Here is a 25,458-nt window from a genome sequence, read left to right on the forward strand (position 1 = left end):
TTGCAAAGTGGAAACAATACAGCTACTCAACTACATTATATCAGCAAAATTAAAATTTGCATTATTTCATGTATTGCCAGCAAACAGAAATGAGGTTCAAATAGACAGGCTCCGAGGGCACGATACTAATAATACTAGTGCTGGTGTCTCAAGCCAAGGTGTTGAGAGTCTTAACCTTTGCCCAAATGTGAATGCAAACATATGTTTAATATAATTTTTAATGTAGACTTGGGGTAAACACATTTCTGGCAATGTCTTTGAGACAAACTTTCATTCTTAGTCTGCCCTTATTGCACAGTTAATAATATACTTCTGTAAGCATCCCAAATATATGAAGCTGATTTTTTACAGCTTTCATAGAACAATCTGAGAGCTGGAGTTATACTTCGCATATTGGACCGTGGACGAATAGTTGTGCATTAGTAACAGCTGCTTTTGACTTAGACATAAACTGATCTAAATCCAAGAAATCCCTAATTGTACCCTGTAGACCAACATTTCAATGTTCTTTGTTTCTGTGCTAAATTATATGAAGATCTTCAGTACTCTAGACCTGAAAACCCTCATGCTGATCAGTTACACATGGTGCAGCTATCACTCCCAGCATAGTGAGTGATGGTCAGGAGCAGTCAGGGACAATGAAGCAACTAGTAGAAGGCAAAAGGCTGAGAAAGGTCATGGAGGCAGGGAAGGAATCTGAGGTATTGCTTCTGGGGAAGAGCCTGGAAATAGCCACCATTTTGGCATCATGTGACATGGGATAGTGGCAAATGTCCCAGGCAATGCTTTTTTTGTTAAAGGAGAGGCAGGGAAATCCCTTCGTCCTGGTCCCAGCCAAGCCCAGCCCTCTGGATGGATGCTGTCTGCCATGTGGGCTCTTCCCACTGCCTCGCGCATCTTTATTTCCCTCAGCCCGTCCTCTGCTGCTTTTGTCTATATGCTGGTGTTCCAGGGAGGGTGGCACTCACCAGGAAAACCACAGGACAGCTTAACTACAACAGATGCTGTAGAGGGGCTCAGCGATTTGATAGAGGCCAGTGGTCTAAGACAAAAAGTTAAAGTATCAGTTATGCTGATACAGCTGAGATGGGACCATACTCAAAATAAATTAGCAACATTTTTTTGATTTAAATAAGAAAAGGGAGGAAGCAGAGCAGAACCTTTTTTTAAAATGTCTAATTTAATGGTGGGGACCTTTGAATTCCCCACCTCATGTCTGCACATTATTAGAGCAGAGCTGAAGTTCCCAGGCTCAGGTACTGCAGACTACGAGAGCATCCTTCAAGACTTCTTTTGGAAGGGACCTTGCCAACAGCACCTTAACACCAGGATTCAGTTCTTGTCTTACAGGCAGATCAAAAGCATACATAACTTCTAGGAACTCTGGTGGAAAAAAAATACAAAAATGCATACAATGCTTTAAATGGGAGGTTCTCTGTTTCATGAGAATAACTAAATAACGTCCTGTGGGTTCCATTACAGTTTTGTCTAAATATTTCAGCTCCCTTGTCATTACTGATTGTTTCCATTTTAACAAGTAAACATGTTTTTTTCCCCAATCATTTAACAGTATTCAGAATCCACCCACTGACTTACATTCCCATCCCACACAGATGTTAGTTCCCCACCTCCTTGGTTCTCAGTAAGAATGTGGACAGAGTTTAGTAACAAAAATGTATTTTAAAAAATTATCAAAAATATGCATTGTAGATGTCCTAGGCAAAGTGCTACAAATGGTTTAATTTCCATTCACAAGGCAAACTGTGGCAAGACTCACTTAGAGCGGTTAATTTTGGATTTTTCTAGGTAGGCAATGGTAAATAGCCACTGGAGAGAAGATTGCAAAGTTTTCCCATATCCCGCTTCCAGATTGCCCAGCTTTATGACAACTATCTTGTCTCTGCTTTTTCTGTCAATAAAATATGCATGTAGTTGTGCAGAGATGAAATCCAGTATTGGCACTTGCGTTTGTATTTTGTGATTCATCACCACTCTGGAGTATTGCCTGTAAATTTGCAGTATTTCACTGTTGATGTAGAGCCTTAGATTTACTTGCTCTAATACTTTCACAGAGGAGCAAATTCCTCTCTGACTCTCGCCCATCCATCCTTGCCAGTTACAGTTGGGTGCACAGACCTCTGGTTTGCTCCGAGTGAAGCTGTGCTTGCACAGGCTCAGAGCGCTCTTCACAAAGTCATAGAATCATGGAATCATCTAGGTTGGAAGGGACCTTTCAGATCATTGAGTCCAACCATTAACCTAACACTGCCCAAACCACCACTAAACCATGTCCCTAAGCACCATGTCTACCCATCTTTTAAATACTTCCAGGGATGCCAATTGCACTGCTTCCCTGGGCAGCCTGTTCTAATGTTTAACTCTTTCAGTGAAGAAATTTTTCCTAATATCCAATCTAAACCTCCCCTGGTGTAACTTGAGGCCTTTTCCTCTTGTCCTAGAGGACAAGTCAGACTGAACGAGGTGAACTTGGGAACAGAAGTTGCCTGAGATGGTCAAGAGATCAAAAATAACTGTGCTTTAAAAGTCAGCTGGATTTCTCCACAGCAGGCTTAGGGAGTTGGAAGGCTGAGACCAGGCTCTGACTCTGCAAGGGCCATGCTGGTGCCATTTGGAGAAAGGCTAGTGGAAGATGTTCAGCTGCCACCTTGGTGTGGGATGTGAAGTTAGAGAGTTTGGTCTTGAACATTGCTTGCTGTCATCCAGTAACGATGATGATAGTGGATAAAGGAGTGAGCGCATACTGCATACTTGCATGGCTGACAATAACATAGTTATAAAGAGAAGAACACCTGATATGGTGAAGGGAAGAGGTGACCCTTGTCAGTTGCCCTCAGAAATAGGTCCATAATGTTTTGTGACTTGTACAATGTGCTTGCCTCTCTCTCCTGCCTTTGGCTTCTGGCCATTAATAATACATTGTGTTTCAGGCTTGATGGCACAAGAGAGTTCTGGTATCAGTGAAACAAATACATTTCCCCTTATGAATCTGGGAGCTGGCTGTGTCAGGCCAAATACCAGAAGATAATAATACTAAGATGCTGCCCGCCAAATTGGGGGTATTACAGGAGGAGTGTATTGTGAGTAGGCATCTGTCCAGCAATAACATGCTGCGCCCCAGGCTGATGATGTAAGGATGGATAGCAGGCAAGAACTGAACTGCCCCATGTGAAACTCCAAGAGGTGCTTGTGATGCAGTGTGATGAATAAAATCCAAGAGTGATTCCAAAAGAGAAAACCATTTTACAGGTATAAACATCAGAATAGGGGAACGTTTCCATGTATTTTTCTACTTGTGTGAGCACTAAGTTGAAATTCACAGTCTTCTCCCTCTGAAAAGCCTTCCCTTTTACCTACCTGATTACATGGGCAGCGACCCAGGAGGAGGAAATGCCTTGTGACTTCCACCAGACGACTGGCCCTGTGGGAATTGGACCCAGGCTTGAAATATCAGTGCAACGTCAGTGCGATAAAATGCACAGATATGCAGAGAGTGCCAAAAAAATTAAAAAGTCAGAAAATGCTTAAGGGATTTGCATAATTCCTGACAAACAGTACTGATTTATAGGTGGAGACTGAATTAAATTCACACTTTGCTAAGAATCCACATAGACTATTGAAGGCCCAATGAAACTTAACAGAAAACGTAAATGGTATGCAGAGTCCTGGGATGAATGTGTGCATTTTTGTGGGTTAATGTTCACTCATTCAAATGCAGAAGAAGGACTTGGCTGTTCCCAGAGTACAGGTGAGAATACAGTGATTTAGCCCCATGCTCCTCTCGGCCGAGTTTAGTGATCCACTTCCAGACTGCGTAGAGATGCGCTGTGCAGATAGTGGGTAGCTGTTTCTTTCCTTTGGTTGCCACATTTACAAGCATAGTGCCAACATGACAGGTATATATGACATGTATTTTTGCTGCACATCCACACCCCTAAAAATTTGTGCCTCTGTGATTAATGAGAGAGATGCGTTATTAATTGCCAAAGGCTTGAGAGAAAAAATATTTGTCCAGAGAAGAGAACTGAAGGAGCCAACAAAATAGGGTGACTGACAGTTTTTTTCCCCAGAGTGCTTGGGATTGTTATGATGTCAGATCTGCATATTATTTATCATGCGTATTCTCATCTGTTGTAGGCAGACAACTCCCTTAGTACTAATGGGAGTTGTGCAATTGCAAAGCTGAGAACATGTGTGCGGCAGGACTGGGGCACAATAGGACTGGCTGAGGATGCAGTGTCAGTCTCGGATTGGAATGTCTTTATTTTCCTTGGCTTGTCACGGCCTCATACTGGAGGCAGAAGCAGAAGGTTGATATAAATCAGTGACTCAATCCTTTATTCTTTAGCGAAAATCCCCCTAAAGTCAAAGGGAATAGGCCATCAGTGTATGAAACCCTGACTTGGGTAGTGTCCTCCTGTGTGCTCTTTGGGTCATGATACCTTTACTCAGACTGAGTAATGCCTTCTCTCCAAACAATTACAAGAAAATAGCTGGAGTATTTGAGGAGTGCAGTACTGTTTGTACTGCCATGCAGACAGCACGATCTGGACTCTTGCTCTTATTAAAGATATTTATGGTGAGTTAATTTTTCCCCTACAGAGCTCAACTTCTCCTTTTTGTTTCGTTCTGTGAAGCCATAATTCAATACTTATGGCAACATAAATCCATATTAAGCTCCAGTATAAGCAGGCATAAATTCCATTGATTTCACTGCCCCGTTTACACAGGACCGTGTTTGGTCTGAGATATCTTTTGCCTTGGAAATAATTGGAATGCAATAAATTTAGGCTTATAACTCAGCTGTGCAATGAAAGGAGAGAATAGGGATTACAGCAAAACAACATCTGAGTTAAATGCAGATAGCTTTGAAAATAAGTAAAATCTGGGATGAAGCCAGTGATGGTATTTTATATGCCTCAATCAGCTTTCATTTAAGTACCTGAAAATCTTTCTATGCATCAATGAAATAAGCCCTGCAATGTCCCTGTAAAGGTAGATGGTATTAGAAAATATATTTTGCATTCCCTATTTGATCTTTACCCAGGCAAAAAACACTGAAATCTATTGAATTTTTTTCCTGGAAAAAAGCTGAAAAGGATTTCAGGGTTTTGTTCAAAGCAAGTGGAATGGCATTTCAGTGGATGATCTCTAAGAAAGTTGATACCATTATAAATACCCACATTTGGATATAGACTTTGATCACAACTCTCATCCTGCAGAAGATTCCAAGCTTTTTAGTTCATCTGTCAAACAGCTGATGGGGGAACCAACTGTCCAGTGCAAGGGCACTGGTGTCACGGTGCTGCTGTTCCACTGAGAGATTTTAATGGGGGCTCTCAGGTGCAAAGTGTTAGCAGGTCAGCAGGAGGTGGGGTGGGATGGGGTGGACCCCACAGTCACGTTATGTAGAGTTGAAAATTTGTTTTTGATTGCCTTAAGTTTGAGCCTGAGCATGACTTCATTGCGGTGTAGCTTTTGCATGCAAGTTTCTGTTTGTGTTTGCTGGTGGTTTAAAAAAAATTCTTGGCAGAATTCTCTCCACTGATGATATTTTTGAGTTGTTTTGTTGTGCTCTGCAGGGTATAAGGAAGCATGTGATTGTTTGTATGTTTCGAAGCATCAAATAATCAAATACAGTGCAATCTTGATGTTAGCGGTGGTTTAATGATTTGGGTTTTAAAATCATCTAAAGGTTAAAATATAGAGTGTTTGCCTCAGCTTTTTTATGTCAATGTATACTGTAGCTGACCTCTCAAAATTCCTTCTAGTCTTTCCCTTCAGTCCAAGCCAAAATGACTGTGTTTTTTTCTGACCACCCTTAAGAATTTTGACAGACACTAGTTTCCTGTTTAGGGTGATGTTATCTTCATATGAGATTCTGCACATGCTAAATGCAAATATGCTCTGAGATTATCTGCTCCTGAGCCTTTTTGTAAGTTTTAAAAAGTGTCCATTTGCATGTTTTCAGGCTTGTTGGTGCAGTCAACATTCATTAATAGTAGATTCCAGCTGCCAGATTTAGATCTGTATCTAGACTTAAGCATTCAGATTATGGGAATACTCATGTCTGGGGTTTTGATTTAGAGCAATGCCTCATTTAGAAAGAAACCCAGAAAAGTAAGATTGGATACAGTTCCACTATACAGGCTTAAAAAAAAACACATGCAAAACCAACCAACCAAACCAAAAAAAACCCAAAACCAACAGTGGGTTTGGGTGATTTCTGAACTTGGGTATTTAATTTTAGGATGACAGACATATGTTGTCTGCTTCTCAGAGTCATGTGTAGCTTTTGAAAAGGCAAAAATATATATACAGGGCATAGAGAAAGGATGCCCTTCTAAGGAAGGGTGGGTAGAAAAACCTAAGAAAGGGTTACGAAGGAAATTATTAAGATGATATCTGGCCACTTTCCCTGATGGCTCCACTCTCTTGCCCTGAAGAGCTAATTGTTTTTAGGTGCAATGGTAGGGAAACTGGGATCTGTGGTTTTGGGGCTGAAAACCCCAAAGGTTGTTGCATGGTTGATGGCTGATGTTTCTCTTAATCATCATCTCGAGAGGGGTCTGAGCTGGGTTTTTGTGTGTGGAATCATGCAGAGTTTATGAGCTTGTTTTTCCTTCCCATCAGCTGTTGTACAGAATGAGATTATTTGGCTTACTGCAGCAGCAAAGGCACCTGGGAGAGCAGAAAAAATAGATATAAATATTAAGTGGTTTGATGTGAATTCTAGATAATGTACATCCTGCATGGAAGTAAAGCGCAGTTAGAGAGGGCTCAGTTACAGAAAGCACTGTAAAATCCGTAGCTCAGATGTGTAAGAAAATTCCTGCCAGTTTTGTTTTAGTTACCAGCAGTAATTTCTCAAAACTGTGCCTTTGAGTTTATACATTCTCCAAGTACTTATATGGGGCATTAATATTGTTTTGTGACAAGGAAGAATTGGGTTTTTTCTGTCTATACATTTTGACATTGCCAGAGAATGCCCAAGAATGAAAATAAGGTGAAAATAGCAAGTACTGAAATAGAATGTACTGGCACGAATGCATATGTTGAAGATTAGATGACTTGCTGCCTGGTGTCTCCAAGGATGCTGACTTTTTTCCACAGTGTTAGGTTTCCTGAGTTCTTAATAAACTGCATGCCTGATGATGTTTGTGTCCATCGGCTGTCACGTTAAATACAGTGGTACAGCCCATCCTCCACCTTCTACACAGTCTCTGGCAAAGCAGAACCTGGCTTGGTTAATTGCCTAGGTTAATCCTAGGAGAAGTTTGCAGGTAGTACCCAGCTGGTGTTCATCAGCATCCTTGCAGATACAGTGGGGGCTGTGGGAGGGCTGCATTCCAGGAATCCCTGGGCAGCTGAGTTGCCTCTGAGACCTTTTAGCAAACCATGCAATGTAGAGCCACCTGAGTCCCACTCCGCAGAGTACAGGATGGGCAGATGGGAAAGCTGTCTTCTTTCCTTCAGTCATGTTAAGGTATGGGCAAGATGCAAGCCAGTAAATTGTAGTGCTATCTCCCTGTTGTCAGGGCAGCACAGGTCCTCATACCGGTTCTTCATCATCAAATTAGACCCACAACCTATTGCAAAGCTGCTTGACAAATGTACATCCCAGGACACTGAATGCCTGCAGTGATAATCTTTATGGATGCTAGTCCTCTTCTTCCCAAAGGCCTCACATTCTTTCTGAGTGCACCAGTTAGAAAAAGAAGGAAAACCTGAGTTACTGTATTCCTCCTTGAATATCTGTTATCAGCAGTTTGGAGTGAAGTGCAGTACTGCTTTATGTGCCTATCAGAAAAATAGATAGTAGGGCAGCACGTTTGAAATATGCTACATGCTTCTTTGCTTTCCTTTGTTGTGATTTTGTTTCTCTTCTGCTTCATTTTTAAATGCCATGTTATAAATACAGGCTTGCTTTCATGTTCACATTGTCTTTCCTGAGAAATTCCAATATCAGTTATCTGAATATGAAAAAGTTTGATCATGAGCTCTTCCAACATCTCTGTGTTTTTACAGATATCAATGAGTGTGAAATTGGAGCCCATAACTGCGATAGACACGCCATATGTACAAACACAGCAGGAAGTTTCAAATGTAGCTGCAGCCCTGGCTGGATTGGAAACGGTATCAAGTGCACAGGTGAGAGTCATATGCATTTGTATATATATGTGTATATTTATGTGTATATGTATGTATTTATTTGTAAGGTCAGACCAAAACTGGGTCCCAGCCATTCTGAAAGAAACAATACAGCACCTACAAATTGAGAAGAGAAATGGTTATCGAGCTTGTTGAGTTGATTTGACTTGACCTGTTGGAGGACAAATTCTCCACCATAGTAACTGTCAAATCAGCGTTATCTCATGTTTGGCTTGTGAGGTGGTGAAAATAGAATGGACCATGGAGAGAGACGCTATGTCCTTGAGGGCAGCTGATGGGAGGCAGTGAGAGCTCTCCTGGTGCTCCTGATGAAAACAAGTTACAGGTCTTAGTTTCGAGAGTGCCCTGCAGCTTCCTCCTTCACAGTTACCTTGTCAGACTACTTTGTTGGGCTGCAAATAAACTGTGCCTGCTTTTCCAGTCAGATGACCCCACGTATGTGTGGGTTTTATTATGGAAGATTATTTAAAGTAGAGCTTCTGTGTGCCATACGGTATTTAAAGTCTGTATTCATGGTGTGTTTTTTTAACTAATGTAGCTTTTTTATTTATTTTTTCTTTTTCATTATTTTGAAGATCTGGATGAGTGCTCCAATGGAACCCACATGTGCAGCCCACATGCTGACTGCAAGAATACAATGGGTTCTTACCGCTGCCTGTGTAAGGAAGGTTATACTGGGGATGGCTTCACTTGTACAGGTGAGCTTTCTTTGGAAATCACTAGATGACCTCCAGTGGTCCCCCGCCACCTAAGTCTACGACTCAATACACAAAAATAGCTTTTAAACATTGGAAATTATTCTCTAATATGTCATCTTCCATTGTCTTCTACTTCACCTAAGTTGCCATAACCTGAAAGAGATACTGTGTGTTATATCTAGTCTAAAGCAGACACTTTTTTCACTTGATAAAATGCAAGTTTTTGTTGAGCTTTTGTTATTAGTTGGAGTGGGTGGCAAACATTCAAACAATGCTTGATCATATGGTTTGGCTGTTTATTAAACCAGTCCATTGGCTACCCACCTTAGTATTTAAATAATAGGGCACATATATTAAAATTACTTCATAAAATTGCGTAAAAACATTTGTTCTTTCTACAAGTGAGCACGTGCTGTCTGCCCTCTTTACTGCATCATCTTGAGAGATGGTGTCAGGATGCAGTGCTGACATGTAGAATGATGGAAGTAGCTGCTTCTGAAACCTCTTTTTATAAACCATAAATGTGATTATAAAACATTGGTATAGAGATGTTTCCCACCCACACTTCAGTCTTCTGCTTTGAAGTACTGATTAGCTCATGTAAGCTTAGTCATCAGGAGGCCTGCTCTTACACTAAGGATATCAGTGTTGCTGGTGATGCTACATGGAGGGTGACCCTGTTCAGAATAAAGCCATATGACAGACAGCTGGTGGGCCAGGTCTTCAGCTGTTGCAAATCAGCAGCACTCTGTCAACTACAGCAGGTTTTTATGGCATCTGAGAATCTGGCTCAGCAGGTTTGAGGCTAAATTTATAATTCCAAATTATAAATGAACCCTGGGATTTTGTTTAATTCTCTCCGTATAATTTACTCTTGAATCTGATTCAGCTTCCATAGTGGCCTTCATAACCCAGTGCTTTTTGTTAATTTCCCATATGATCATTTCCAGGAGTCTATAAACTACATATTTCAAATGGAGTGCTTACAGAGCTTCTGCATTCAGTAGAATTATTATTTATTTTTTTTAATTTGAATACCGTAATGTTCAAGAGGTGGCTGGGACTCAAACTAGGGCATGCAAGCGTTTTGTAAGCCCTCTGCCAAAGCATGCAGCATTCACCCTGGTAGGTACTACCTTTCATTTGCCAGACATGGACTTTTACAAGCTCACAGTGCCAGCCAGACTCTGTTGCAACAAGTAGAGTGTTTTTGTGATGTATAAAATTTCAGCTAGAGAATAAGGGCCACAATCTATCTGAAGTGCAGCGTAATCCAGTAGCAAGGCTGTTTTTCTCATCAGTTGTTAACCTGCAGTTTAATTTTGATCAAGCTGTTTTCACCTCCATGCCACTTTTTGTCAGTGTCTTGTATGTTTGGCATGGAGAATGCCTATTACCATATGTTTGCTCATTGCACAGTAAACTTCTTTTTTTCAATTGCTGCCTCTAGGCTTTGCTGTAATAGAAACAATAACTATAATAATAAATTCACGTGCTCATTCTGAGTCTAAATTTGACCCTGTGTACTGCCTCCAATTGTTATTAACTGTAGTTACTTTAGGAGTCTGTACCTCTCTGATTTTCCTTTTGATTAGAAGCTGTGTTTTCAACATGTAGGAAATGTACCAAACTGTTACATGTAATAGGTTCTGCACATAACTAGATTGCAGTTTCTTCTGTAAGTGTTCATAGCCACTAGAAAAATTAAAATCCTTGGAACACTGCATGCTTCCGCTGAAACAAGTGTTGGTAAGAAAGCCATGTTTACTGTAAACCTGCAATTTCTCTTCCTTTTACAGACCTCGATGAATGCTCAGAAAACTTGAATCTCTGTGAAAATGGGCAGTGCCTCAATGCCCCTGGAGGATATCGCTGTGAATGCGATATGGGATTTTTGCCAAGTCCGGATGGGAAAGCATGTGAAGGTAATTCTCTGTAAGCTTTAAACAACACTCAACAAATTCTGCCTTAATAATATTTTATGTCTGAAAAATTCTGCAATTGGTTGCAGTTGGTTGTATTAAGAACTGTATGAAAATTGTCAATAGTAGTTGCTTTTTTTCAGTTTTTACATTTATTATGGGCCTCTAGGTGTTTATATGATAGGTCTACCTATCATATAAAGAGAGAACAGCTTTTTGAAGCCTATCTTACAACATATTAGTTGTGGGTCTGATTGGTGATCCAAGTGGTGCTGTCTGCTGCCATTTCATCTCGGTCAGTTTGTACCCAGTCCTTCATTTTATTCATAACGGTTAAACAGAAGAAGTTGTTACTTTGCTCTGGAAGCTGAAAATGCTGATTTGGTAGCTAATACAGTGAACATGCTTTGAGGGCTTCTGTGAGGTGCAGAAATCCCATGAGTATTTGTTCAGTTTTGAAAGTGAGTTGTCAGTTAACTGTGTACAATGCTTTCATAAGAGCTTTGCATATGTAAAGAATCACAAAAATCAAATAATAAGAATGTTACCAACATGATTGAGGTCATGTATTTGATTGTAACATTTGAAATCCTCGGTTGATATAACACTAATCAGTTAAGTCAGTCAAGAAGCAGCAGCCATATCTTCTGGCATAGTAATAATTCATAGGAACTGGTATTTGATGGAGTTCATAAGCACATCTCTATAAATGGAATTATTTCCCCTGAAAAGTGTTCTGTGTATTTTTTTTTAGTAATCTACCAAGAAAAATAATCTTGGAGTGAATTTTTGTGTAAACTAATACACTATTAGGTTTCATAATGTTCCATGAAACATTTTACTTTCAAACCTTTTAGCTAACTTTAAATAGCTTATATAGAACCTAGCTCCTGTTGCTAAAACAGACTTTCCTTGATGTCTCAGATGTGTACACTAAATGCAGTATTTTAAGGTCCTTTGTAAACACTTTTTTATTGTATCAAATTGGTTGTTCTTTGTGCAGTGCATAAGGCTTTCAGTAAATACTGAATCAGATGCAGTGATATGGACAAAAGACACAAGAGTGAGCTCCACTTGCCAAACTTGAGATCTGAGATCTGTCAAACGCAGAAACCTCAAGATGAGCATCAAGTTCACCTTTGGGCACAAGCTTTTCCTTTTGCAGATGACTGCTGATTTAGAATGAACTTCATTTTTTAAAGCATATCTCCTGCCATGTTTAATTTCACCACTTGTCAGATTAGCCCACTAATAAACTCAGAATGTTTCTGGCATGGTTTCCAGTGACACTGGAAAGAGTCTTTTGCCCCATAAAAAAGGTTATGGATTAGGTTCCTTAGGCTCCAAACATAAATCTTGCATGCTATTTTTTCTGGTATTACACAGTGTGCAGGAGTGGTTGGCTTCCAGATCCATGTTTTCTGAACAGTTTTGCAGTTCTCTGTCTATATCTTAAAAAGATAAGGAAACCTCATATTTTTTCCCCTCCTGTTCCTCTGTCAGATATTGACGAGTGCTCACTTCCTAACATCTGTGTCTACGGTACTTGTCATAACCTCCCTGGACTTTTCCGATGTGAGTGTGAAGTGGGCTACGAGTTGGACAGAAGTGGTGGTAACTGCACAGGTAAAGCCATTTTTGAACAATGTGCTTTTTAATTTTCTGTTAGTGTTGTAGTCAGCTCCTTAGGCAATTCTTTTAAAAAGCTATAAAAATCAGGCTTCCCGACTGTGTAACACAGGGTTCTCCTCACCTTTTCTACTCTCCTCTTTCCCCTTCTTTGTCATCCTCTGACCTCCCATTGTCTTAAGAGAAGAAGGGGGAAAACAGAGCAGGGAGAACCCTTTGGTCTGTCTACATCTACCAGGCAAAGATGTGTTGTGCTTTGTAGTTTCAATTTACAGTACTGGATGGTAAGCTATGACCTTGTGGTGTATTTTTCCCTTAAGTATTTTTTTAGTACTTTATGTGAATTTTAGTTCATAGATTAGTTTCCCAGGAAAAACATTTTTTTCCCCATTAAATGATGAATTATTCTCAAACTACTGTTCTTCAGAAATGTTTATATAATTTTTAGAGCTTTCTGGAGATCAGTATTTCATATCTAGTAGATTTTTGGTGGTCAGCCTATGATACCTGATGTATCGATGGTTTGCACTGTCCTTGAGTATTCACTTACCATGTGCTGTCTTCTCTTGCAGATGTTAATGAATGTGCAGATCCCACAACCTGCATTAGTGGCACGTGTATCAATACTGCTGGTAGTTACACCTGTGAGTGCCCTCCAGATTTTGAGCTGAATCCCACCAGAGTTGGATGCGTTGGTAAGGGACCACTCCTTATGTGATTTACAAGCAAGGCTAACTGCTTAGGAATAAAGTCCAAGGTCACGGGAAAGGGCCGGAACAGGCTCTGTAACTCCCACCTCCCTCCCCCGGCTTAGAAGTTGTAGTAGTGCAGAGGGAGTATGTCCAGTGATGTAGCATGCCAGCAGTGCCCAGCTGCCAGAACCAACTCTTTGGGGCTTGTTACAGCTGTCCACAATTTACAGCAGGCATGAGACAATTTTAAATTTCAACAAGCTTAAACCAACGTCCAGCTGGCCCCAGGATGGCAGGCAAATGAAGCTGCGGCATAAAACCACCCATGCTCTTGGAGCATTGAGTGCAGCTTGGCTAGGTGCAGCTTCATGACCGATGGAAATGCTTTTGCATTAGACTCCAATTGCTTAGTAATCCTCTGCTGGTTTTTGGCTTTTGTTTGTTTGAGAGGGCATACGGATGCTACTCAAATTCAAATGTATTTGAAATTCCTAACATTTAGTAGATGCTTTCGTGCTTGTTAACCTCAAGGATAGGAAAAAGCAGTGGGTTTCTGGAACTGAAACAAGCTTTTGTGCTTGTTAATCTCAAGGAGAGGAGAAAGCAGTTTCTGGAACTGGAAGGATGTACAAATGTGGGTGAAAATGTGAATCAAAATCAGAAAAGGCCTGGCTGAACTGCCCTAGGTCATACTGAGTAAATTCCCTGCTTTGTGAGATGTCCAACAAAGCCAAGGGATGGGGCATCACTATCTTATCTGAGTAGGAAAAGCTGTGCCTTCCTGGACAACACAAGTTACTTTCCTTGGCTGTCCTACAAGAAATGAAAGCCATCTGAAGGTATCCATCATCCTGAAATAATGTGTTGTGTTTTCGTCTTTCATTAAATGTTTGTTATTATGTGCATTATGAATAGATACACGATCTGGCAACTGTTACCTGGACATTAAAACTCGTGGGGATAACGGTGGCACCTTCTGCAGCAATGAGATCGGAGTAGGTGTTTCCAAGGCCTCCTGCTGCTGCTCCCTGGGCAAAGCTTGGGGAGTTCCCTGTGAACATTGCCCACTTGTGAACACAAGTAAGTCAGCTTTCCTGGGTTAAACACAGCAATACAATGTGTTTATTGAATTTTTTTCTATTTTAGCCAGGTAACTCAAATACTGGTATAACGGTTTATTGTTTACATGCAGGGGACGGGTTTCCACCGGTCTTAACCAAAAACTTCACTAGTCTTTCAAAAAGTTTTAGTCAGAATATTATTATCACTTCTGAGCAAGTTTGCTGTTACACAAAAAACTATGTTATGAAATGGAATAGCAGTTGATGTTACAGAGTAAAATCTAATATTTATATCTGCTTACTTTGTTACTTTACATTTAAATTACCTGTAATAATATGGTTAATTTTCCAAAATAATTGCACTGAAAATGTTTCTGCTATTTTAAGTTTGTAAATCTATTTTTGTTTTCAGCTGAATATAAGGTTCTTTGCCCTGGAGGAGAAGGATTCCGACCAAACCCCATTACAGTTATATTAGAGGGTAATGTTTACACTTTCCAATATTTACACATCTAGAACTATGAAACTCTTCAGTGAGCATTGTTTTTCATGGAAAAAAAAATGAATGAAATGTTTGTGGTTTTGTTTCAACAGATATTGATGAATGTCAAGAACTGCCTGGACTTTGCCAAGGAGGAAAATGTATTAATACATTTGGTAGCTTCCAGTGTCAGTGTCCATCAGGGTACTATTTGAATGAAGAGACTCGGGTGTGTGATGGTACGTAGCCTTCACTTAACTAGTCTTCTGTTTTTATTCTTATAAAATGATGACAGATCAATATGCAGAAGAATTAATCTATCCTTGAAAAGGAATATAACCAGACCAAGCAGTGTAAAGGTGGGAAAACTGGAACAAGTCTTGCATTGAAAGAGAGAAAATTCCTTCTTGACTATGTTGAAATATATGCAAACTTTTGTTTCACATGACCATATTCTGATCACCACAAGAAAATCCAACACTTTTTCTTTAAGTAAAACATAATTTACTAGCCAACTATAAAAAAATTGCTCTCTAGTAATGGATAATGAATAAGCAGTCAGATAAAGAGCAGACTTGCCCCATGAGTCTGCTAGGTTGGTTACAGTGTATCCATACCTTTTTTCCACTGCTTATTTTCTCTCCTGCTCATCTCAATGCCCAATTGAAAATATTGGTTGTACTGCAAAACGTTTTCCTTTCCCTAGCAGTCAGTAATACATGTTCATCACATTACATGCAACTGTCAGGGTGTACTGGATATAAAACTTGAAGCAATCCATCAAGTCCTTACATTTCCTATTGCCCAGGCTGTGTTCAGCCTTCCAGACTCCTAATAATGTTAATATAGTGCCTATGACAAACACTGCAGAAATGCAGAAGATTGAGGTCCTAAATTAACGCTGAACCAAAACATTTCCTCCATATTGTGCTTATGTAGCTCAACAAATGTTAAAGAGGAAATCTACCTCTATATTTTTCCTTAGAAAAATATATCCTGTCATAGATACTTTAAAATGGTAAGGCTAGTGAAATACTTTTGAACTTCTGGGAACTGAGGTCTTTTGAGGGCAGTGTTGCTTGAGGTTTTTTTAAACAAAGGTTTAAAATCATCAAAATCTGTTGCTGAAGTAAACATGACATCTTGTGCTCACTTTCCCCAGTCAAACAGACCTGAACCATCCAGTTGGTCTGTTTTAGCGTCATTACTTATTGGGATGGGCACTCCACAGGGAACAGCTTTGGTTCATGTCCAGATCTGGGAAGCTAGATTGGATGAGATCCTCAAATACTACTTATGTGCAACAGGTGCAAAAAACCAAATTGCTTTCTCTGAGCTGCCTAGACATAACAGAATTCCCATCTTTGCACCACAGCCAGGCTTTCCGTGGCCAACTGTGCCACCACTTCCTTCTCTGCGTGGGCTTCGCTCCACCATGACCTTGCTCAGAGCCTCTTCAGCCCTCCTCCACCAGCACCTTCCTTCCTCAGGTGTTACTGAGACATTTTCGTTCTTGGAAGCACAATGAGAAAGCTTCTATGGCCACTCACTGCCTTTTTGTTCTTTTCTAGATGTGAATGAATGTGATACACCTGGCATTTGCGGACCTGGCACATGTTACAATACTGTTGGGAACTACACCTGCATCTGTCCTCCTGATTACATGCAAGTCAATGGAGGAAACAACTGCATGGGTATGGGTTGGTTGTTGTTTGAATTTTTTAAAAGCTTCATTTTAGTGCTTTGGGCCAGGGCTTTACCTGACACAAATCAGAACTATTTCTCTGAATTTAGTTATACAATAATTAACTAAATGAAAGATCTAGCTTCTTTTATTAATTTTATAAAATAAAGCAAGGCAGATCACTTTTAATACAGATCTTTCAGTACCACAGCAGAATTTCTCCTTTAATTTGATATTTTCTATGTTCATCCCTTCCAAGTTTAGTGAAGTCACAAGCTGTGTGCAGTTTTTAGGGGGAGCCATAAACAAGCTCATGTTTTTCAATGTTGGGCAAAAGGCCAATATTGAATCCTTAGCTGAGTCTCATCAGTGTTACAGCCGTGTTGGTTGTTCTTGAATATTTGTATTGCAAACACTTTTTCATACCTTTAGAGTAGGCTTCTAGGGACAAGCTGATCTGTAGTATTCTACAGTGCTGCAGCATCTCCTTGACAGGTGTCTAAAACGTACAAATTTGAAGGCCGTATCTCCTAAACTGTTCGGGTAGATCATCTCTGTAAGAGTTGCTAATGCATTAGCCTGGGTTTTTCTTCATTTTCACAGATATGAGAAGAAGTCTGTGTTACAGAAATTACTATGCTGACAATCAAACCTGTGATGGTGAGCTGCTCTTTAATATGACCAAGAAAATGTGCTGCTGTTCCTACAACATTGGACGTGCATGGAATAGGCCTTGTGAACAGTGTCCTATCCCGAGCACTGGTATGTTTTTTGCGTTGCAAAGCTATTTGAAAGCCTTGGTAGCATCATAATTACTATTGGTGTGTTTAACATTGTTAGAGATGTGCTATGTATTTGTCTGCTCTTGTGTGTCTAAAATCAAGAGATTAATTACATTTTTGGCCTGGAGGTGATCAATGCTGGTCACAATGAAGGCGTATGTGGAGTAGTTTGTGTTGGTGCTGCTGGGCAGTGACAGTTTCCCTGTCTGGGAGACTTCATGCTCTATATTGGTTAATCTGTCTCTTTGCAAATGCTTGTTGATCCAGTCCTGAGGCACTGATCAAGGTTTTATTGGCATTGCTCCAACAAATGCGGTGTCTTCTGTGCTGTGCCTTGACTGCTAATTGCCACAAAGGGCCTTTCTGGTAGCCATGGGTTTAGAGAAGTACCTTGGTGTCCCCTGAGAATGATCTCTGTCAAGCAGCTAAATGTAAGATGTAGGAGTATCTGAACAAATTGTACGGGCATACAGGACTCCTCCACTGAGACTCTGCAGAGTTGAGCCCAGGACATGCCGCTCTGGTTGGAGGTGGTTTGCTTCAAGAACAAACTTTCTAGACACTTATTTGAATAACTTCCAACTTACCATTCAGGTTCTTAAAAGTCATATCTGGACTTGTATGCAAAAACTGTAATGCACAGAGATAAGCATATGCAAAGCAAAATCAGCATGTGATTCCAAGCCCTCTACCTCTTTTTATTTAATAATTTCAATGGCCTTTGCATGAGAACGCAAGTGCATACTAAGCACACCACATGGTGAGCCTCGTGGAAGGGTCTGCATACCTCTGTGTGCCCTGCAGGTGCTGAAAGAGTAGAAGAAGAATTTTCTTGGGCAAAGGATGTAATGACTGTTTTTTGACTGTTGATTAATTCCAAATACTGTAATTGCTGCTTTGTTTTCTGGTTGCAGATGAATTCTCCACACTCTGTGGAAGTCAAAGGCCTGGCTTCTTCATTGACATTTATACAGGATTACCAGTTGGTAAGTTGTAATTTCTATTTTGAACTAAATTCCGTGCTACCTCTGCACAGGGAAAGAGAGGAGGTTTGTTTTCCCAATTATTTTTTCACGGGAGAAATAACAGCTAAACAGTGTAATGGATTTCAACCCTCCGTTTTAGTCTGAGCCTGCAAACTTTCAGCCTAGCTCCTCCTAGCTGGAAGCAATGATAATTGCTGCTCGTGATCAAGGCAACATAGAGCTCCAAAGAAACTGTAATCGGGCCTACATGAGCAGGGCACAAATACCGAGAACAAGAGGTCTGGGAGTAAGGCCAACCAGCATTTGGTCTGAGAGGAATTAGGAGTCTTCCCTTCAAACTAAAGCAGAGATTTAATCTGACATTTCACATCAGTCCCCCTGTGTATTGGTTTGACACAAAAATCCTTTTTTCTGCTCAGCTGGAACATTTCTCACATATGTTATTGTGTGTAACATTTGAATCGTGAGTAACAAATTGCAAAACAAAAAGAGGGAGAGAATGAGGAATTCTAAGACAAGGAGTTGAGTAAATCCCTAATGGGACTCCTTGGTTTTTTTATTAACACAAAAATGCAAGTAAGAAGCAGATAATGTGCCCTGTAAGAAACAGAGGCAGCATATAGGCAGTAATCAGGTGCTTTAGAATTAAGCTGCTGCTGTGATGCAGCGTTCAGCTGGTTAGATGGAAATATTTCTAGTAAAGTGGGGAATGTAATTTTTAATGAAGTTAAATACAGAAATGTACAGTATTTATTATTTACCAGGTCATTTCTTAGAAGCAAAGTTCCCCCTTCTAGCTATTAGCATTAGCCCAAATTGTTGCCAAGTCTACTGGAGGTAATTGGGCCATTCATCAGCATCAGCAGGGAGGTCTTAGATTGCTCCAAAGTGCATAGGTAAAGCTGCATCTGTATTAGTTGACGTGTGTGCCAGGAATGTTGCAGTCTGTGCTGTCTGCCCTTCCACGTCACAGAACAAAGTACATTCAGCAGCCAACTGAAACAGAAGGGCCACCCCACAGCAGTCACCAGTACATCCCGGTGCGTCCAGCACTGTGGTGAGACTGATGCACACGCAGCTTTACGCTGTGCGAGTCACATGCTGTCCCTGCTGCTTTGGGATCTTGGTGGGTCTCACCAAGCTGTAGCACCCAACCTGCTGCTTTTGCGCAGGAGTTCTCCTGTCCCTTACATCTGTAGGCACAGGGCATGGGAACAAGGCAGCACCTACTCTGCAGGAACAGTCCTCTGTGTACCCTGTAGTACTTGGTTACGGTCCTTACATGACGTTACTCTTCTGTTTGGATTAAAGTTCTATATATTTACTCCAGGTGGTTGTTTCAGAGACAGAAGTAGTTCTACTTTTACTCATCCTTTATATAATCAGAGGACTTAGAATAACAGAATGTAATGTAGGAAATGAAGGGTGTGATCCAGCAGCAAAATTTAAAAATTTACATTATCTGATGGAAACTCATGTTAGTTGACAGTTTCCCACCATATTCTCTGTCTTGTGTACATCAGTGCATGTGGCAATTTTTACTAAAGGGAGAGGCTTTTGAGGAGTCTCTGAAGTCTTTCACGTTGTCAGAATATTAAAGATGTGTAACTTAAGGACACAATAGGCTAGACATATAATTGTAATAGCAGCTGGGATTTTTTGCTGCCAAAATCCGTTACTTAACCTTGGTGTATACGGAGCATTGGCATGCTCTGGTTGCTTGGCTTAATCAATCTAATTACTAGCATGTTGGCAGCACTTCATATGTTACCTGGCATTGGCACTTTCAACCTGTTACATAAAAACATGAAAGTCTTTTCAGATTAACAAGGGTAAAATAGTGCAAAACTAGTTCTGACAAGTGTTTGCATTGTCGGGTACTCCTGTATTAAACCAAAGACAGTTCTCTCTGTTTGGCTCTTCCCAGTAAATCCACTGTAACTAACACTCAGGAAGACGAAGGAGGTTCATCGGGGCTGTGGGCGGGAGACGAGGAAGGACGTGTGCTACCCTCTGCACTCCTATGTGGCAGGTTATATCTTAACTACAGTGAAGAGTCAGAACCTGAGGAAATAGGAAATACCTACATTTCCACAGTTTGGAATGACTCACTGTATATTGCATTTCGGACAATTCTGATGCTCACATTATACATTTAATAATTCTCTTAAGGATAAATGCATAATAGGGTGTATTCGGTAGCAGGAGATCTCATGAAGTGCTGTTTACAAGTATTTAAAAAAAATTCTTCTTGCAGATATTGATGAATGCAGAGAGATTCCTGGAGTGTGTGAAAATGGGATCTGTATAAACATGGTTGGCAGCTTCCGATGCGAGTGTCCTGTGGGTTTCTTCTACAATGACAAGCTACTGATCTGTGAAGGTAGAGTACTGATCTCATTCAGAGAAATGAGATTTAACCAGCTGGTAATTCAGACACTGGCAGATCTGTTGTACTTGCAAGTCATCCTTAATGAGGGGAAAATACTGGTATCAGTGTAGTAAGTCTATGTTAATTAAGACAGTTTGAATTCTTTTGCATAGAAAATACCATATTTTCTGTCAGACATCTAGTGCCTTGAAGGAGCATGAGTCAGCAGTCATGGGAAGAAACATTGTTTTTCACATTTGACAGTAAAGCCAAGAACAGGGTAGTTGTCTTAAGTCAGATCATGAGCACAATTTTTTTTAATTCTAAGATATTTTTTTTTCTAATGGAACAAAGATTTCTGTAAAGAATATAAACACGTGATAATTTTTTTCCAATTTAATCATTTCCTAGCATTGTATTAGTCAGTTTAATGGAGAAATTGAAGACAGCAGTATGAGTTAAATAGGAATGAATTTTACAAATGGAGCATGTCGGTTTGGGATCGTGTCAGGGAGATGCCTAAATGTGACCAAATTTTTACTTTCATCAATATATTTATTTTTTCAGAATTAGAAAGAAATTCCTATATTTGGGTAAGGTAATAATCTTCACACTAAAAAAAACAGGTGGTTTTGATGTCTTTTTAGCTTACCATAACAATCAAATTCCCTTTCTGTATTGACAGATATTGATGAATGCCAAAATGGACCAGTGTGTCAGCAAAATGCAGAATGTGTCAACACAGCTGGTAGCTACCGTTGTGACTGTAAACCTGGCTACAGGTTCACATCAACTGGCCGATGCACTGGTGAGGACTTTGGCTTGTTTGTATGGGGGTCTACAAAAAGTAGTAGATTTCAAAAGAATTCTAAAAAAGCACATCTCCTCTTCAGAAAGATGGTGTACCAGGAGATAATCTGGACTCCAAGAACTCTCCTCTTAAAGCTTTTTAGGGCATCGCATAAGCATTCTGGTAATTCCCAGAAGACTAGTGGGCCCATCCCACCGAGGCATAAATGAGAGTCAATCACCTGAGTAGGTGTTTTTGTCTTCCACTTTATCCCGCTAGCCGCAAACATGTTTCTTTAGCCCATGTTGTGGCTAGGGAGGGAAGACCAATTGATTCACTACCTTTTGACTAACTATTTTCTGACACTAAAAATTCAGTTGCGGTCCTGACAGGGATCTTCTTCTGCATAAATTCTTTGATTCTTACTGTAATTTCTAGATGTGTTTTAGCAATTTATTTGCCACTTGTATTTCTACAAAAAAATCACTGGTTGCTGGGGTCTCTACTGATAAGGTGGACTTATCTGCTAGGCCATATGCAATAACTAACTTAAAAAGCTTATTGTTAAACTTCCTAACTTTTCTGTGGATTTAAACAAGCCCTTGAACGTTATTTTTACATACTAACTGAGTGGGACTACAGTTCTCTAATCTATTTGCTCTTTCTTCTAATATCACCATCCAGAGAGGCATTCATGTTATCTTGATCACTTGAATTGCAGAGATTTTAAAGACTGTTGTGAGCCAAGCAGCTATAAATGTTATATACATTTCTGAATAAAATAATAATTACAAAGGAAACTGGTAACATTTTCCTTGGGTTTTTGCTTCTGAGTACTTGAGTTTTAGGAAGTGTACTTTTCCCTGCAGTGTAGTTTTTTATTGTTTCATGTGACCCTTGAGAGAAAAGGGTGTAGGGGCAACCAGAACACTACTATGAGAACTAAAACTTTGTTTTGTTAAGCTATGCAGTGGCACATGTAAATATTCAATATGTTTCTAATGTAATTGTTGTTGTTACGGGTTCATTACAGTAGTACAGGAAGAGCCAGGGAAGGTTCTGATACGGGTTACAATACCCAACACAAATTGGCTCAAACACTAATACTTCCCTGTATTTTGCTCTTATTTTATATTTAGTGGAAATAAAGTTACACAATTAGAGCTAAAATAGAAGTGGTTGATAAAGTACTTGATCGAGCAAAGGAAGGAAATTCCCAACTGCTCTGCTGAGAGCGAAGAGTGCTAAGCACCTTGCAGTATTGGATCAGTCATGCTACTGCATGGAAAATGATCACACCCCAGTAGTTTATATGCTATTGAATAAAAATTGATGTATCCTAGCCACTAGTACTATGAGCACTACATTGATTACTATCAAAATAGCATTCCTCAGGTGCTGTCTGTTGTGATATAATAAATATTTGTCATGTAAACTTATTTTTTGGCACTTAAGACAATTCTGCCTCGCAATTTTTTAAAAAAGTTACAATGTTCTCTGTTTACCCAAAATAAGTGACTTTTCCCTGGGACTTCAATTCGCTATGCGTTTGCCCACAGAGCACCAAAGAGAGTAACAGTTTTTCTTTTGTCTCTGCTCTCTTGAGCTGAGAAGATTAGGAGTTCTTAAGACAGCGTGTTACACAGCATTGGTTTCCTTGCTGCCTCCTTTAGACTCTAATTAGCAGCAGTATCATTATAGCACTCATCCTCGGTGAACACCCATCCAAAGTTGCTAATGGCCCCAGTTCATGTACAGTAATCCTGGGAATGGGGGCTGCTGGGATTGTCCATGTGCTAAGCAGAGAGTAGAGAAGAGGCAGCAGAGGCAGGAAAACAAGATTTAGTACATGAAGTTCTTTGCAATTAGGAACAACTTGACTCTTAGTTTTGCAATGAACTGGGGATGGCTTCGCAAGAAACTGCATCTGCTTTGCTTAGATTGTATGTAAAAGAAAATTACTGAACACTAAAATCTAATACAATTGGTTCTAATACAAGCTTATGACAGCACCTTAGTTCTCCTATTTTGGAGCTGCAGCAGACAAAACACCAGGAAGCATATTGAGTCAAACCAGCTCTTGCTGGTGGTGCAGTCAACAGAAAGACCTCATTTGATTCATGTTTCTGATTTGTTACGGGAAAAAAATGTGCTGGACAGCAAACATGTTTTTTTTTGACATTTTCTTTCACTTACTATTGATAAAATCCTAGATTCTGACTGAAAGCATCCATAACAAGAGTAGCAGGAAGTAGTCAGCTGTCGTGTAGTGTAATAGATGCCCTCCTATTTTAAGGCAGCATATCTCATGCTGGCAGGATAGCTTTCCTCATCTCTCTGCAGAATTATGCAGTTGGGTGTTTGCTGCTGTTGGCAAAATGTTTTCTGACTCCATATAGCAGTAACTCTTCCTGCTGTTTGAGCTTTATCCAGTTTACAGGATCACAATTGCACGAGGCGTGGATGCTGCAACACATACATATACATGTACCCATTTTATCTCTGCACAATGAGCAGATCAATCTACAATGCATTTTATCTCTCTGTGAGCTCAGTGAGACCAGTGTAGGATTCATCTCCCTTTCTGTTCTGTATGATCTGTGAGTTAATCAAGCAGTTTGTGCAATAATCAAACGAGCTAAAAGCAAGTAGTTGCTTTCATGAGAAGGATACGAACTATGATTTATATGTGGCTTTTGTAACTGCCGCATAGTCAGTGTAGAGGACTCGGAGACCTCTCCATACAATTTCATGTCATTAATTCTACTTTTCAAAGCCATGGCGATATGCTTTCCCCCCAGCAAGAACTTGTATTTGGTAATATAATTTTTACGCTAGTTTTTTTTCAGCTCCAGAAATGTTGCAAAAGGTAATTTACAAGCAAATAGCCCCCTTTCTGAGATTTACTTAGTAACGCTTTTTGTCATTAATAAATTAAAAAGGCTATTTTAAATTAGGGCCATGCACTGGATTCCAGCTATCATGGTTGCTGCCAATGCATCTTTCCAGCTCTGTGGTTTAGAGGTCTTAACTTTCACTGTGCTGCTTTGTTTTCAGATCGGAATGAATGTCAAGAAATTCCCAATATTTGCAGCCACGGGCAGTGTATTGACACTGTTGGAAGTTTCTACTGCATTTGTCACAATGGATTCAAGACCAACGACGATAGAACAATGTGTATAGGCAAGTATATCAAATTAAGACATACTTAGGCTTCCATTAAGATAGTTAAGTCTATCCTCTCTTCATAAGGAGTTGCATTACATGAACTGAGATTATGAGCCATTTACCACCAGGCAAAGGTGCAAAAACACCATAGCTGGCAATTAGGAAGCTGATAATGAATGAAGAGCATCTCATTACAGTAGAGTGAACCTTTAAAAATATATATCCTGTCTAATAAACTGCTAATGCTTTCATTTTTCAGGAAAATGTTCCATTCTTCTTAGAATTTTCTGAAGCATTTTGTCTCGTTTATTCCTTTAGGCAAGAAATTTAATAGATGAATATTGCAATGCAGCAATTGTATACAGCCTGCTTGTTAACAGAGTAAGTGAAGGGTAGACTTCTTGCCAGAAAAGTGCCCTTTTCAGAAACAGAGTAATCTTCATAAAGAAGGAAATTATGTGTTTAACCTGTTCACAGCTGTTAGTGCAGTGTCTGTTGTCTGAGAAAGATGAGGAGATTTCAGAACATGTATGATTAAAGATAGCTTAGAATTCCTTTGGGAAAGGTGAGATAGGAATCACAGTAAGAAAAATTATTGTTGGACCATTGATTATTTTTGTAGATGTTAATATCAATTGTATAAACCTGTGTAAAATCTTCTTTTTGGGAGGTATACAATCTTTTTCCCTTCTGTTTACTCTATTGGCAGTGGATTATTTCTTTTGCCTGTGGAAAAGCTACAGGCTTTCCTTTCCCCACCAGTGATTAAGATTTTTGCTGCTTGATTTTCTCTTTTGTAGATATTAATGAGTGTGAGAGAGATGCCTGCGGCAATGGAACCTGCAGAAACACCATTGGCTCTTTCAACTGCCGCTGCAATTTGGGGTTCATCCTCTCACACAACAATGACTGCATAGGTAAGGAGTGCTGAGACCAGTTACGTGTTTGTAAGATTTTCTACTTCTAATGAAACTACCATTAGTACCATCTTTTCTATTTTAGGA

At 39.9% G+C, this 25,458-nt stretch overlaps 1 protein-coding gene across 1 annotated transcript in view; it reads left to right on the top strand.

Moving 5' to 3' along the window:
• The window catches only part of FBN1 (fibrillin 1), a 154,825-nt gene that overhangs the window by 105,226 nt on the left and 24,141 nt on the right, over positions 1–25,458 (top strand). The window contains exons 32-46 of the mRNA XM_074155888.1: positions 8,047–8,169; positions 8,766–8,888; positions 10,688–10,813; positions 12,314–12,436; positions 13,012–13,134; positions 14,047–14,211; positions 14,605–14,673; positions 14,787–14,912; positions 16,245–16,367; positions 16,961–17,119; positions 18,054–18,125; positions 20,383–20,508; positions 21,182–21,304; positions 24,344–24,469; positions 25,255–25,371. Of these exons, the coding sequence (XP_074011989.1) occupies positions 8,047–8,169; positions 8,766–8,888; positions 10,688–10,813; positions 12,314–12,436; positions 13,012–13,134; positions 14,047–14,211; positions 14,605–14,673; positions 14,787–14,912; positions 16,245–16,367; positions 16,961–17,119; positions 18,054–18,125; positions 20,383–20,508; positions 21,182–21,304; positions 24,344–24,469; positions 25,255–25,371 (1,824 nt within the window). The remainder of the gene's footprint in view (positions 1–8,046; positions 8,170–8,765; positions 8,889–10,687; positions 10,814–12,313; positions 12,437–13,011; positions 13,135–14,046; positions 14,212–14,604; positions 14,674–14,786; positions 14,913–16,244; positions 16,368–16,960; positions 17,120–18,053; positions 18,126–20,382; positions 20,509–21,181; positions 21,305–24,343; positions 24,470–25,254; positions 25,372–25,458) is intronic.

Source organism: Numenius arquata, chromosome 11 (assembly GCF_964106895.1).
Source record: "Numenius arquata chromosome 11, bNumArq3.hap1.1, whole genome shotgun sequence".
In the NCBI taxonomy this organism is placed as follows: domain Eukaryota; kingdom Metazoa; phylum Chordata; class Aves; order Charadriiformes; family Scolopacidae; genus Numenius; species Numenius arquata.